Source organism: Haliotis asinina, chromosome 10 (genome assembly GCF_037392515.1).
Source record: "Haliotis asinina isolate JCU_RB_2024 chromosome 10, JCU_Hal_asi_v2, whole genome shotgun sequence".
Classification (NCBI taxonomy): Eukaryota; Metazoa; Mollusca; class Gastropoda; order Lepetellida; family Haliotidae; genus Haliotis; species Haliotis asinina.
In genome coordinates this window covers 8,845,408-8,858,245 of record NC_090289.1, presented here as the reverse complement: position 1 = coordinate 8,858,245, position 12,838 = coordinate 8,845,408, and the positions used below count along the sequence as shown (strand labels likewise).

The following is a 12,838-nucleotide window of genomic DNA, read 5'->3' as shown; positions in this document are numbered from 1 at the left end:
ATATAGCACTGCTTGTGTTGTAAAAATATACTCACTCACTCACGCTACTTAGGTAAATGCACTAAGACAGTTAAAATTGGGATAGAATTGATAATTAACATCCCATGCTTGTTGTAAGAGGCCATCACTGGACTTGGAGGATGGACGTTGTTGTGTCCCAATTGCAGAGATCAGTGTTCATGATGTCAGTCACTGGTGATTATTTCCAGACCTAATCATAATAACCTCTAAATTACATCTATGTTCATTTTGAACATACACCTCTCTCTCTTGATGCCAGGTAGTTGCAAACAGGTGAACAAATAACAAACACTGGTTCACATCATACATACTTTAATATACGGCTCCCAGACCGAAATGAAGATCAGCAATATAAGAATTGTCTACATACAAGTGTTTGCACCTGAATTTACAGACTGTTTACATGGATAAAAACTTACAAATTTGTATTTCTAAGAAATGATTGTGAAATTCAGTTTGGAAGTATAAGAATTTAAGACACATTTTTTGATGACGAGATGCCACAAAATCCAGGCAGTTTGAAGTTTCTATCCCTGTAAACTTTCTTACATGATCTGCTATAAGTGAGTGCAATCATGATATGTCTGAGAGTCTCAATCATCGAACACACACCAGTCATTCGAACAGAATGTTCAAAGCCTGCTGGGATTGTGCCAGAATATGTTCCCATGCTTAAGGGCCTGTTTCACAAGGGAATCGTAGTTCTACGATCATCGTAAATCTGGGCTTAAGTCTAGAATTTCCGATAATCGTATTGCAGCGAATCCTTTGAAACAAGCCCCTGGATCACCATCAGCAGGACTGCAACATCTACACTAGAAAAGGTTGCCCAGTGGATATAAAAATATGAAAGTTTTTTACAGTTGTACTTAGCAAAAAAGGTAAAGACAGCATTGTCAGCATTGGCATGTGTGAAATAATTTGTTAAGATTGACAATTTCATATTTCATGTGAAAAATTTGAATTATGTATTCACAGTTTTGTTGTATCTAGTCTATTAGTCACACAATGATGAGCATCCCTTCTGGATGAGTGAGTAATGCATGTAGGCACTGCCTGAGCCTCTGGGTTAGGGAGTAATGCATGCAGGCACTGCCTGGAACTCTGGATTAGAGAGAACTGCATGCAGGCACTGCCTGGAACTCTGGGTTAGAGGGTAATGCCTGAGCATATACTACTAGTTACACAACATGGTTTTTGTGCTTAGCACAAATCAATAAGGCGCTTAATTACTGGCAACAAAAGGCTGGCAGTCATCTAGGCATCGTATATGGGTTTGGACACAACATTGCTGACACTGGTACAGATACAGTAGTCATTTGTTAGCACACGGTAAGATAGAGCGAGTACAGACTCTTTCACTGACAGATGTTAATGCTGTTAGAGCAGGACACATATTGTTACAGACAGGCATTATTCAATGAGGGTCTGATTCCATTGGTCAGTTGATACTGACCTTCGTACCTGACCACTTCTATTGGACATTTGATAGATACTTCAGTATGCATTCAAGCTTGGATAGTCTCAATCATTCTGAAACATCCATGATGTATTCATTCTCGAACACCTATAATTTTTTTTTAAACGTCCATGACTTAATAATTTGTAAACATCCAGGACTTAATCATTCTGAAATGTCCATGACTTAATAATTTGTAAACATCCGGGACTTAATCATTCTGAAACATCCATGACTTAATAATTTGTAAACATCCAGGACTTAATCATTCTGAAACATCCATGATTTAATAATTTGGAAACATCCATGACTTAATCATTCTGAAACATCCATGATTTAATAATTTGGAAACATCCAGGACTTAATCATTCTGAAACATCCATGATTTAATAATTTGGAAACATCCATGACTTAATCATTCTGAAACATCCATGATTTAATAATTTGGAAACATCCATGACTTAATCATTCTGAAACATCTATGATATAATATCATAGGATGAATTTAGTTCCTAGGGCTAGGAAGTACATTTCTACCTGTTTTGTTATTGCATTTTTCTAGATATAAGTCAGTACAATTCCCATATGATGATACTACAAAAATATGCAACTAGCTGAGTGAATTTTGATTATACTTTCATGAAGACCATACACAAACATATCATGTGGCTTTCCTCATGTACTACACTGAATCCAGTTGTATGTGGTGAGACATAAAAATTCAGGATACATAGGAGTGTTTATGATCATATGATACACAGTGAATACAAGTCTCGATATATAACCAGTTAAAAAGTCTCCAAGTGATTCTAGTGACCTATACCTTGTACATCTTTACTTAGCCACTCGCTCAACAAAAATTGAGCATTACCAGCAGGTTAGGTTTTTAATAAATTCATTGTGTCTACCATATGGTGTTCACCCTTGAAAAACTGTGTAAACAATGGTTCAACCACATACACATGTATATTCAAATCTTACCATTTTGCTCAGAAAATTTTCAGTTATTCTAATAATGCACTCTGATGTATATTGAACACATAATGAGCCATTTTGAGTACAAAAATGTCTATGAGCCTGCATTGTCATAAAATAGCTATGTAAAGAATAGTTGTAAAGTTGACCAAACAAATCCCATTAAACAGAAGACTAAAGACAGAGAAGACTCTCTTGTCTCACAACATGAATGTTAGCACTTGGTCTGGTAGAAAAATGATTGCATTAGTTTAACAAGGCAATTTCAACTTCTTTGGTTCATACAGCTCTTGTGGAACTGGTAATCTATGAACGACCCACTCTGGGACTTTAACCCAGGACTGACTCCCTACAGTCATACAAGCTCTAGGGACCCTAGTGTCATAAATGGAACAAGACTTTGCGAATAAGAACAAATCATGTTTAAAATTTAATTCAGGAAATAAAGTACCAACATGGATACACACCACGTAATTAATAACAGTTGACTTCAACACGCAACACAGACAACAATCAGACGCAACAAACAACATGGTGGCATACCGAGGGAGATAACTCAAGGTGCAATCAAAGCCTGTTTCTGGTGGTGAGGATAGAAGATTCAGTCTGTGATGTGTTGTAGTTTGGTGATCTTTTAAAGTTTTAAATAACACAACAAACTTAGTGCTGTTTTATATCTAGGTGCACATAAGTATCGTTGGGTATGAAGAGATTGTTAATGTGTGAGGAAATGAAAAAAAAAATGGATCATACCATGGTAAGTTCACTATTATTGGGGGCAACTGAAAACTAGAAACTGAAAACATGCAGATAAACCAATTTCATTTCTTACAGGTATACATATTTCGTTGAGTTGTCTCCCCTGGTTTGACACACATTATTGAACATCGCAGTTGAGACAACGGTAAATTGTGAGCAAATCACACTCTTGAAAATGTTTAATTTATTGAGCATATTGTTATCTACATCACAATGGTTTGTCTCCCTTGTCCAAAACTCAACACTATTAACTGTTTCATAGCACTCACTTATCAAGTAATGGTCTAAATGAATCTCTCTATGCATTGTTCAAGTTTTGAGCATTTTCGTAAGTTATCATTTCTGAAACTTTGACATGGCATGAGAACCTATACCTTCAAGTTTGTAAGATAAACATATATATTTTTATGTAATGATAACCTCACAAACCTGCCTTGGTATGTTTTATGATGAATGTTCTTGTCACACAGAAAAATGAATGAATATGTTATCACTGTGACTGTACATTCTGAGACCTGGCTGTCAATTAATGGTCAAAAGTTGAGACAAACAGTGTCATACCTCAGTCAAGGATATATCACCGAAGGTCAAGGTTACACAACATGGGGTCAAGGACATTAATACAGGTCAAGGTTAATAAGACGTTTGAGGTTACTAGGTGAAAGAAAAGTATTTGAAAACACGATTACACCGGATCCTGGATAAAGTGACCCTGACAGAAAATAAAAAGATAAGTTATATTGATCTGATTATCTTACAAACAGACTGAGTATACTGAACTGTGACACATGAATACTTCTCAAGGTACTTCACTCAAGCAACACATCAGTCAGAAAGGGTATCTGGTTAACATTACATTCATTTCCTCCAAATATGTCTGTATCAAAGTAAACAGAAACTATACTCAATAGAAACAAATAAGGGAACAAAATTTAATGAAAGTACAATTAATTGTTTATCTATTTCCAGAATTTCACCTACAGTGCACCTACAGTACCTTGTGAAGAAACCTGGTAAAGAACAAAGGAACCTTGTACTTTCATGTGTTCCCATATTTGTTTCCATGAGTATATTCATGATTGAAGAATCCATTCTGTCAGGAAGAACAAGATTTTCCTAGTGGCATACAGGCTTGGGTCCATTCCGTGCTTCTTACATGGATTAAGGCCTTGTGCCGAATTAAACATTTCATTTATATCACAGCAGGCGTCAGAATAAGGCTGGAATTGACGCGACTGTAAAACGTTGCACCACAGTCCAATGTTCAATCAATCAATCATCTTTCAAACAGGATTGCGTAAATTGATTTAACTTGAAAATGAGGATCTCGATTATTAGCAGTTTCATCTACTCATAAATTCATGTCATGTGACCAGAAATACTACATCCCTAAAAATCCTGATACTGAGTGTGATCGTTTGGCAACTGAGTTGATCGGCCTTCATCTTGACATTGACGTTAGCTGTGTATTACACCGATATATGTAAAAAATGACAACATTGCTCCCCTATGAGATGAATGGATTATCTAGAAATCAATCAATGATGTGGTTTCATGATTAAATGTTACACAATCACTTTGTTGTACATGTTCATACAATTTGCTTTTTATACAGATTCTATAATACATTGGTATATTGCATGGGTAAAATTCGTCGAGATGTGTTGACAAATGTACCACAGCATGATCATGATACAAGTTCAGCACAGGAAAAATACAATCCAGTGATCGATATGACCTATCTGCAATGCAGCTCTCAATCTGTACACACTTCAGGATATTTGTTGCTGATGGCTTGCTGGAGCATTCTCTCCAGAGTCACTGTCATGGGTAGATCACTAAAATAACCCATCAAGGGTTTTATCACATCCCATGTGTCAGATACTATACGACCAGTTTACAGGCATTCTGGAGTGTACATACACGACTGTACATACATGGGAACTATCACTGTACTGATAATCACACTTGTGACACGTTTTAGTCAGTCGTAGCTGCAGGTTTTCCTCGACACTGATCATCTGTTCATCATTTCAGTCATGTGACCAGGTTCCACGAAATTCCTCATTTTCCGAAAAACAGGAGGAATGGTCCTATTGACTTTCTTGGCCAATCAAATGTGTCCATTTCACTTTTCAGCCAATCACAGCTGCCTTTGAAGCAATCACTTCTTCTTCATCTGCTTCTTCTGTTCCTTCTCTCTTGCCTTCCTCTCCTTCTCTTGCTGTTTCTTCTCCTTTTCAATGGCAGTTTTCAGTTCCTTTATCTTCTTCTTTAGTAGTTCACGATCTTTGCCATTGGTAACCCCAAGACTCTGCAACACGCAGGAAACCCATATACGGAAGAGTTCTGTTTTAATTATTTAATTCTCATCTATCTATTACGATTACATTACATATATCTATATATATCAACATACACACGCACGCACGCACGCACGCACGCACGCACGCACGCACGCACGCACGCACGCACGCACGCACGCACGCCATATGGGATTGGGTAGTCAGATTCATTGACTTGGTTTACACATGTCATCTTGTCCAAATAGCACATATCAATGCCCATGATGTAGATCACTGAATTGTCTGGTCCTGATTATTTAAAGGCCACAGGCTAGTGCCACTGGGCTTGAATATTGCAGAGTGTAGCATTAACAACAAACAAGCACCACTAAAACAGGAGAAAGATGAGTACTCCAGCCCAGTCAGTGAAACAGAGGGCAATGATTGCAACAAGCAGTCAGGAAGCCTGTAGTTCTAATGACAAGCACAGGTAACTGAGGAGCCATTTTAACACAGAATCCTTTGTGAGACCAACCTTGAGTTTGGATCCATCCATCTGTAGCAGCTGTGGTCCCGAGATGTTCCTGTCCTGGAACGCATCATTGTACTTGTCTAGCTCCAGTAGGATGAGCCAGCGACACACATGCTCCGATGTCCAGTCCAGCGGGGGCACTGATTCAAACTGGTTTTGGTTACGTTTATTGGGGGCTACCATCTCCTAAGAAGGATAAATAGCTATGTGAACATTTGAATCATGTAAATGAAATACTCTAAGACACAATTTCTATAAAGAATTATTTGCTCATAACCAAATCAAAAGTTGAGTTTTTCAGTAGCGTGGTATGATGTTTATGTTTCCATTTTGACGATTGATGTGTGTTTTTCCATGTTTTTCTGCACCGTTGGAAAGTTTTCTTCGGTAGGCCTGAAAACTAGGCATACATAATTATCACTGGCCAACAACCAACAAAGAAAGCTCGGATTTCCACCCACTGCCAGCTTCTCCAGGTTGTTCTTTATTTGCCCACCTTCTTAAAACATCACTTCATGGTCTGTTGACCACAGATTCCGCAATGATAAATGAGTGTCACCCCTATGATCTCAATGTGGACTCTTCTATTTGAAAGAAGAAAAAGAGGTATAAAATGACTTTAATTATTGATATAATAAGATATTTAATGTCTTAATGGGAAGAAATATTAGGAAGACGATTTCCCTTGTATGATTGGGATAGATACTGTTAATGCCCAACAGATGACCACAGAGTGTAAATTACATGATTACTCAGAATATTTTAACAACTAATACTTATTTACATATGACTGGAAATAGAGAATCATCATTATGTAGAGTTTGTAAACATGTACAAGAGTCTGTATGGCATCTGCTGTTTGAGTCTAGTTTTGTAAAGGGAGTGTGGACTAAATTGTCCTTCTGGCTCAGGATATCATTCAAAGGACAAATTGAATTAACATTAAAAGATATATTATTTTGTTTTAAGGGGTAAAATAACAACCCTCTAAACACTATGAAACTTATAGTAAAGAGGAATATTTACTCTATTAACAGAAGGGAAGTTAAACCAAACTTTCACCAAATCATAAGTGAGATAAAACAAAGACTTCAAATCATGTAAATTTATTGCCTCTGCAGACAGCGACCAAGCTAACATGTATCTCTTGGGAAAAAAAATTTGAATTCATATTGGATATACTTATCTTCCTGCTCCACTAAATATTATTATAACAACAGTCAATCAAGATCACTACAGCCCTGGTGAGGCGGTCTCATTATAAGAGTTGAGGTATTTTTCATCCTAATTAGACAGCTTTGTTTTTTATGGCGATGGGAGACAAATACAGATGTAGGCTATCAGAGACTAAACTGCTTCTCATGATAAGCTCTTCCAAGCTTCTCCTTGTTAGTTCCACACTTACCCCAGTGGCAGGTGTCCCTGAAATGTTGAACCTGCTTGACTTCCCCTCATCTTCGGGTTCAGATACCATCAACGATGACGAAATTTCACTAGTTGAGCTGCTGCCACCTAACAGAAACTAACTCTATGAGCACTGAGTGCATGTCTTGGTTTCAAACTGAACAACAAATTATAGATCATCTCTTTCGTTTAATTCCAGAAATTTTCAGAACAAGTACATGTTAAACATTTTTTTTTCTTTCAACATACATGTATACTTTAACCATCTCTGCCTATCATTTTATACATAGAACTGTATTCCAAACTTGAATCCCCATGATCAGGATTTCAAAAGTTGGAAACGTATCAGAAACATATTCGAGGAAGTAAGAATGAGGAGTAATAACATTCAGATATACAAGAGTCAAATGGAAAACAAATTAATTGATATATAGATTCTTGTTTTCTTTAATAAATTCAGAGGCAATCATGTTATCAGTGAAGATATTTTAAGATTCAATATCATAAAGTGCTCCTGTATTAGACTGAACAGGCACATGATTTCTTGAGCTGAAAAAGGCTGTTCCACATCACAATAAATGTAAGTTTGATTGATTGAAAGTGACATGCACATTCCTACCACACAAAAGGATCCCTATACTATTCATGCGAAATAAACATTCAGTTAGTCCATGGAAGGGTTAAATCCTTTCCCATGCAATATAAATCCTTATCCACTGAGAGAAAACATGCCTGAATGCCTGACATTATTTAAAAGAATAATTTCAACAAATAACACATATAATACACACTAAGCATGTAGCAATCACAACACATAGAAATAAACAATGAAAGTCAAGAGTTTGTGAGAAATACAGGACAGATTCAGATCAAGATAGGAAAAGTATAATCAAACATTCCCCATTAACACAGGAATATGATAATTAGACTCATAGAAAGGTCGAAATGTTTATAAAATTCACTTAACTTCTTGCTCATTTTACAGAACTGTGTCACAAACTTACCGTCATAATCATGCAAGCCTGTATCTATTTTTTTTTTAGAAATGAGAGTTATCCCCCCCTGATCAGTGGTGGCAGGACTGTCACGTGGTCGGTTAGACAGCAGCACCACCCCACTGCTGCTGGAACTACCCCCACCGGAGGTCTTGGGCTTCAGCGAGAATTTAGGAAAACCAAAGCCTGTATGAGGAATAAGTTGTATGTCAAGTGAGGTATATTCTGGTGGGTCGGGCAAACAAACATGGCAGCAGTTGGTGTGGTGTGGTGTTTTGTGGTGTGGTGTGGTGTGGTGTTGCGTGGCACTGAGTATCATGATGTGTCGTAGACTGGCATAGTGTTGGATGCATCTTGATGGGTTCCTCGAGATATGCTGATAAAAATTCAAAGCCATAGTGGATAAAATACTGAGTTCAGGGTGTTGGTACAAAAACTGAGATCAGGGGTGTGATAAAAACGGAGATCAGGGCATGGATAAAACCTGAAGTGAGAAGTGAGAATAAAACCTGAGGTCAGGAGTGTGGATAAAAAAACTGATGTCAGGATGAGGATAAAAATTCTGAAGAGGCATGTTGGTATCAATTCAAAGACATAGTGGATAAAATACTGAGTTCAGGGTGTCCATACAAAAACTGAGATCAGGGTTGTGGACAGAAACTGAATCAGGGCTGTGATAAAAACCGAGGCAAGATGTGTGATAACAACTGAGATTAGGGCATGGATAAATCCTGAGGTGAGAAGTGTAAATAAAAACTGAGGTCAGGAATACAGATAAAAAATAAAACTGAGGTCAGGAGTGTGGATAGGAAATTGAGGTCAGGATGTGGATAAAAACTGGTCAGGATGTGGACAAAAACTGTGGTGGTGTGACCTATGGTAAGGAGAGATGGTTTATTGGTGTTAAGATGGTTTCAAGAATGACTGACGGGATAAAACAAGAGAATCCAGATGGACCAGGACAAGGCAGCTGAACGTTGCATATGCAGCTGAACTGTGAGCTGTAAACTCCAACATTAGTGTCTAAAAACAGGAAATGTTAACCAGTGTTAAACATAACTATGTATACAGTGAGTCAACACATGGTTGGCTTAGAGGGGTGAGTTGTGTGAATGATCGTAGTCAGTAACATAACAGTTATATTAAAGCCATCCGAGGGGATCAGTCTGTACTGGGGAAAGCACATGGCTGTACAAGAAACAGTCCTTTCTCACAACGACACAAAATACACTCTACATCCATATTGGAGCTTTTTGATCTACACATCCAAACTGATTGACATATTTATCCATGAAAGAAAAGGATTGGGCACAAGTTTTCAAACTTAAAAAGCCTATCCAAGACGTATTTCAGACAGCTCATCCCAACAGTGACCAAAAAATGTCTTCTGAAAATATGTAAACCACTTTCTATCCCAGGAATATATATATATGTAATTCTGTCTTATTTTGTTAATTGTTAAATCCAGCCCTCAGGAATATGTCACTTGTATGAATGTGACCTGTAAATATATGAGTCTGAACTGAGCATCGTTAACATCACCTTCGGTGATGACTATTCATCAACTAGTCTCTGAGCCGTTCTAATAATTTTGTCATCTTTTACAACCACCACTGACTGCTGATAGGCCAATAACCAAGTATTCTTGGACAAGCAGTTCCTCAAATAACCTCTGAGGATATGACAACATACTGACTAAAACCAGCCTAATTCACTAAAATAAGTCAAGGCTGTTTCAAACCCCACTTCACCTTAATCAACACATAAATGACCTGGATGGGAGGAAAATCTGAAGTCAAACAGGTTGTAGGTGTTTATTTCCATTTTGATACCAACAAGCAAGGCTGACACACCAAAAATCAAAATCAAGGCAAATCTTGGATTCAAACTCACAGTTCCCTGGCACAGGGAAGTACCTTGTAAAACTGAGCCACCCATGTCCCCATGAATGAAATGAAGAGATGAGGGGAAGTGAAATAACACGACAGAATGTCCCAACGACCTCAGCAGATTGTGAAAAGACGCTAAGAATGATGACGACAATGATGACGATAGGAGAATGATAAAATGAATGATAAAACCAAGGCCTTGCTCCACCAAACTACCTTGGCACTACACTGTCCTGATACATACTATATACCTACAACTATATACACCAGGATAGTTTTGTGGAGCAAGGCCCTGAAATGAAGGGAAACATATAGCTGAAGTTTGTTGAAAGGATAGGGCAGCATTTGTGTGTTATTTGCTTGTACAGATAACAATTACAGGAAAACAATAAATTCAGAACCAGAGACTGCAGTTTGAAGAGCAAGGTATCACAATGTTTCACAAAATATTTAAAAAAAGAAACAAACATTGTACAGTTAGTCCTAAAACCAATTACCGGATCAACAGAGGAGAAACATTTTGGACAGAAAATTACTGAAAAAAATATGTACATAATCAGAATTTTTTTCAGAAATGCCAAACCTTTTCAATCCTAAAAATTTTGCTCTTAACATATGCATATTGATAAATTAGGACTTTGCATATTGGAAAGATCAAGATTCATGCAGACTCATGTCCAACTGCAGCCTAAAGTTTGGAAAGTACTGTTCTTCATTTGTGCTTATCTTGACACAGAAAGCTTTTCTCCAGGAAACAATCATAACCCTGTTAGTACATTTGTTATAAGTGTCTACAAAGGGAATGTAACACCTAATAGGTTAGTGATTAATATCCACATGTTACCCATGTGAAATGTGAATTAGTGCATACTGTCAGTACATTAGCCAACAACTTTGTTTCAGTTTGCTTGTGTGAATATTATAACACTGTTGCTCGTATACATATTCCAAGTGGTTTAAAAAATTAAATGGAGTTTGTTAATGTATTCATACATATATATCGACAATTCACATATCAACATGGGTGATCATAAATAACTGAATAAAGATTTCAAAATATCTAAACAATATCCATGCTCAACAAAGTCATATACATCAACATCACAACTCAAAGTTAAAACAAAAGATAACTCAAGACACACTGTTAACTGAAAACAACTTTTGTATTGAGGTGTTAATTCACTCTATAAATAATGCACACCAACAAATACTCACTTGCATCTCTATCAGACTTAAGATTACCATGGGAAGACATTTATTCCCATCTTCATGAATATTTATAGATCCACAACAAATATACAATAGGATGTAGATATCAGAAAAATACAAACACAAACAACTGATTGCTATTCACCGTTCGTTACAAGACAACACATGCTGTAATTTCTAATCTTTGCATCATACACATTGCAGAGTGTAAACAAATTAGAACGGAGAAGGTAATCAATCTTGTCTAGTAATGTTCAACACGTCATCTTTAAGATTAAACTTTTTTAGTAAAGTACAGATTCTTATACCCTTGTAATGTGTAACTGCAAATTTGATGTCTTCACTTACAAAAGTCATTTTTTCTCCTGTTTTTTCACATGTAACAATAAGATGCTTCATGTGATATTTTTTCATCACCAGAAAAACAAGTTTGATGAAAGTGAAACCAGTAGACAAGCTAACTCCTTTCTACAGACTGCTTTTTTGGTCTTCAAAGTTTGACTTATATACTGTCATATGTGGTATTCATTAACAGAGTTCAATAACATCTGAACATAAATGCCTGCCTAAGAAAAGGAGACAACAACCTATCTCTGATTACACGAAATGGATGATTAAACCTATCTCACAGACACATTCAAAAGTTACTACATTTATCTAGAAGCATCCTCAAAACTGAGTAGATGCTAACAGAGTCGTAGGTACCATACATTAATTTATGACTATCTTAGTGCCTTGAAAATGTCATTTATCTGTAATCTATTACTCACAGGCCGAACTGATATTCAATATTTGTATTTTTTTTTTTGTATTTTTGTATTTTTTTTTTTTTAACATCTTCTTCCTAAATATATGGGGCGGTGGGGTAGCCTAGTGGTTAAAGCGTTCGCTCGTCACGCCGACGACCCGGGTTCGATTCCCCACATGGGTACAATGTGTAAGGCCCATTTTCTGGTGTCCCCCGCCGTGATATAGCTGGAATATTGCTAAAAGTGGCGTAAAACCAAACTCACTCACTCACTCACTCCTAAATATATTTGTTGTGGATCTATAACGAATCATGAATGTGAACAAATATTTCTCCATGATGCAATGTTAGATGTGAATCTGACTGAGGCCATCACTCCCATACACTTCTGGTGAAGGTGACACTCATCATGCATATGTCCTTTAATGTCGGACGATCATGCATATATACACGCGCACCACTTGTGTCAACTACTGTGTATCCAGTACTGTCTGTCAGAGGTGACACATAAGACATCTTTTCTCTTGGTTCACACGGACGGAGGCAGTGAAAATGGAGGTAC

General features: G+C 37.1%; 1 protein-coding gene across 5 annotated transcripts in view; it reads right to left on the bottom strand.

Annotated features, from left to right (window-relative positions):
* Positions 1-2,872: 2,872 nt before the first annotated feature.
* The window catches only part of LOC137299175 (neurabin-1-like), a 110,737-nt gene continuing 100,771 nt past the window's right edge, over positions 2,873-12,838 (bottom strand). For 3 of the 5 annotated variants that reach the window (XM_067831733.1, XM_067831732.1, XM_067831736.1), the window contains 4 exons: positions 8,440-8,616; positions 7,437-7,543; positions 6,035-6,217; positions 3,379-5,528 (listed from right to left, as the gene is read on the bottom strand). In XM_067831733.1, coding sequence (XP_067687834.1) covers positions 5,379-5,528; positions 6,035-6,217; positions 7,437-7,543; positions 8,440-8,616 — 617 coding nt within the window. In that variant the 3' untranslated portion in view covers positions 3,379-5,378. Of the gene's footprint in view, positions 5,529-6,034; positions 6,218-7,436; positions 7,544-8,439; positions 8,617-12,838 lie in introns of all 5 variants that reach the window. The other 2 variants (XM_067831734.1, XM_067831735.1) reach the window with 2 other exon arrangements.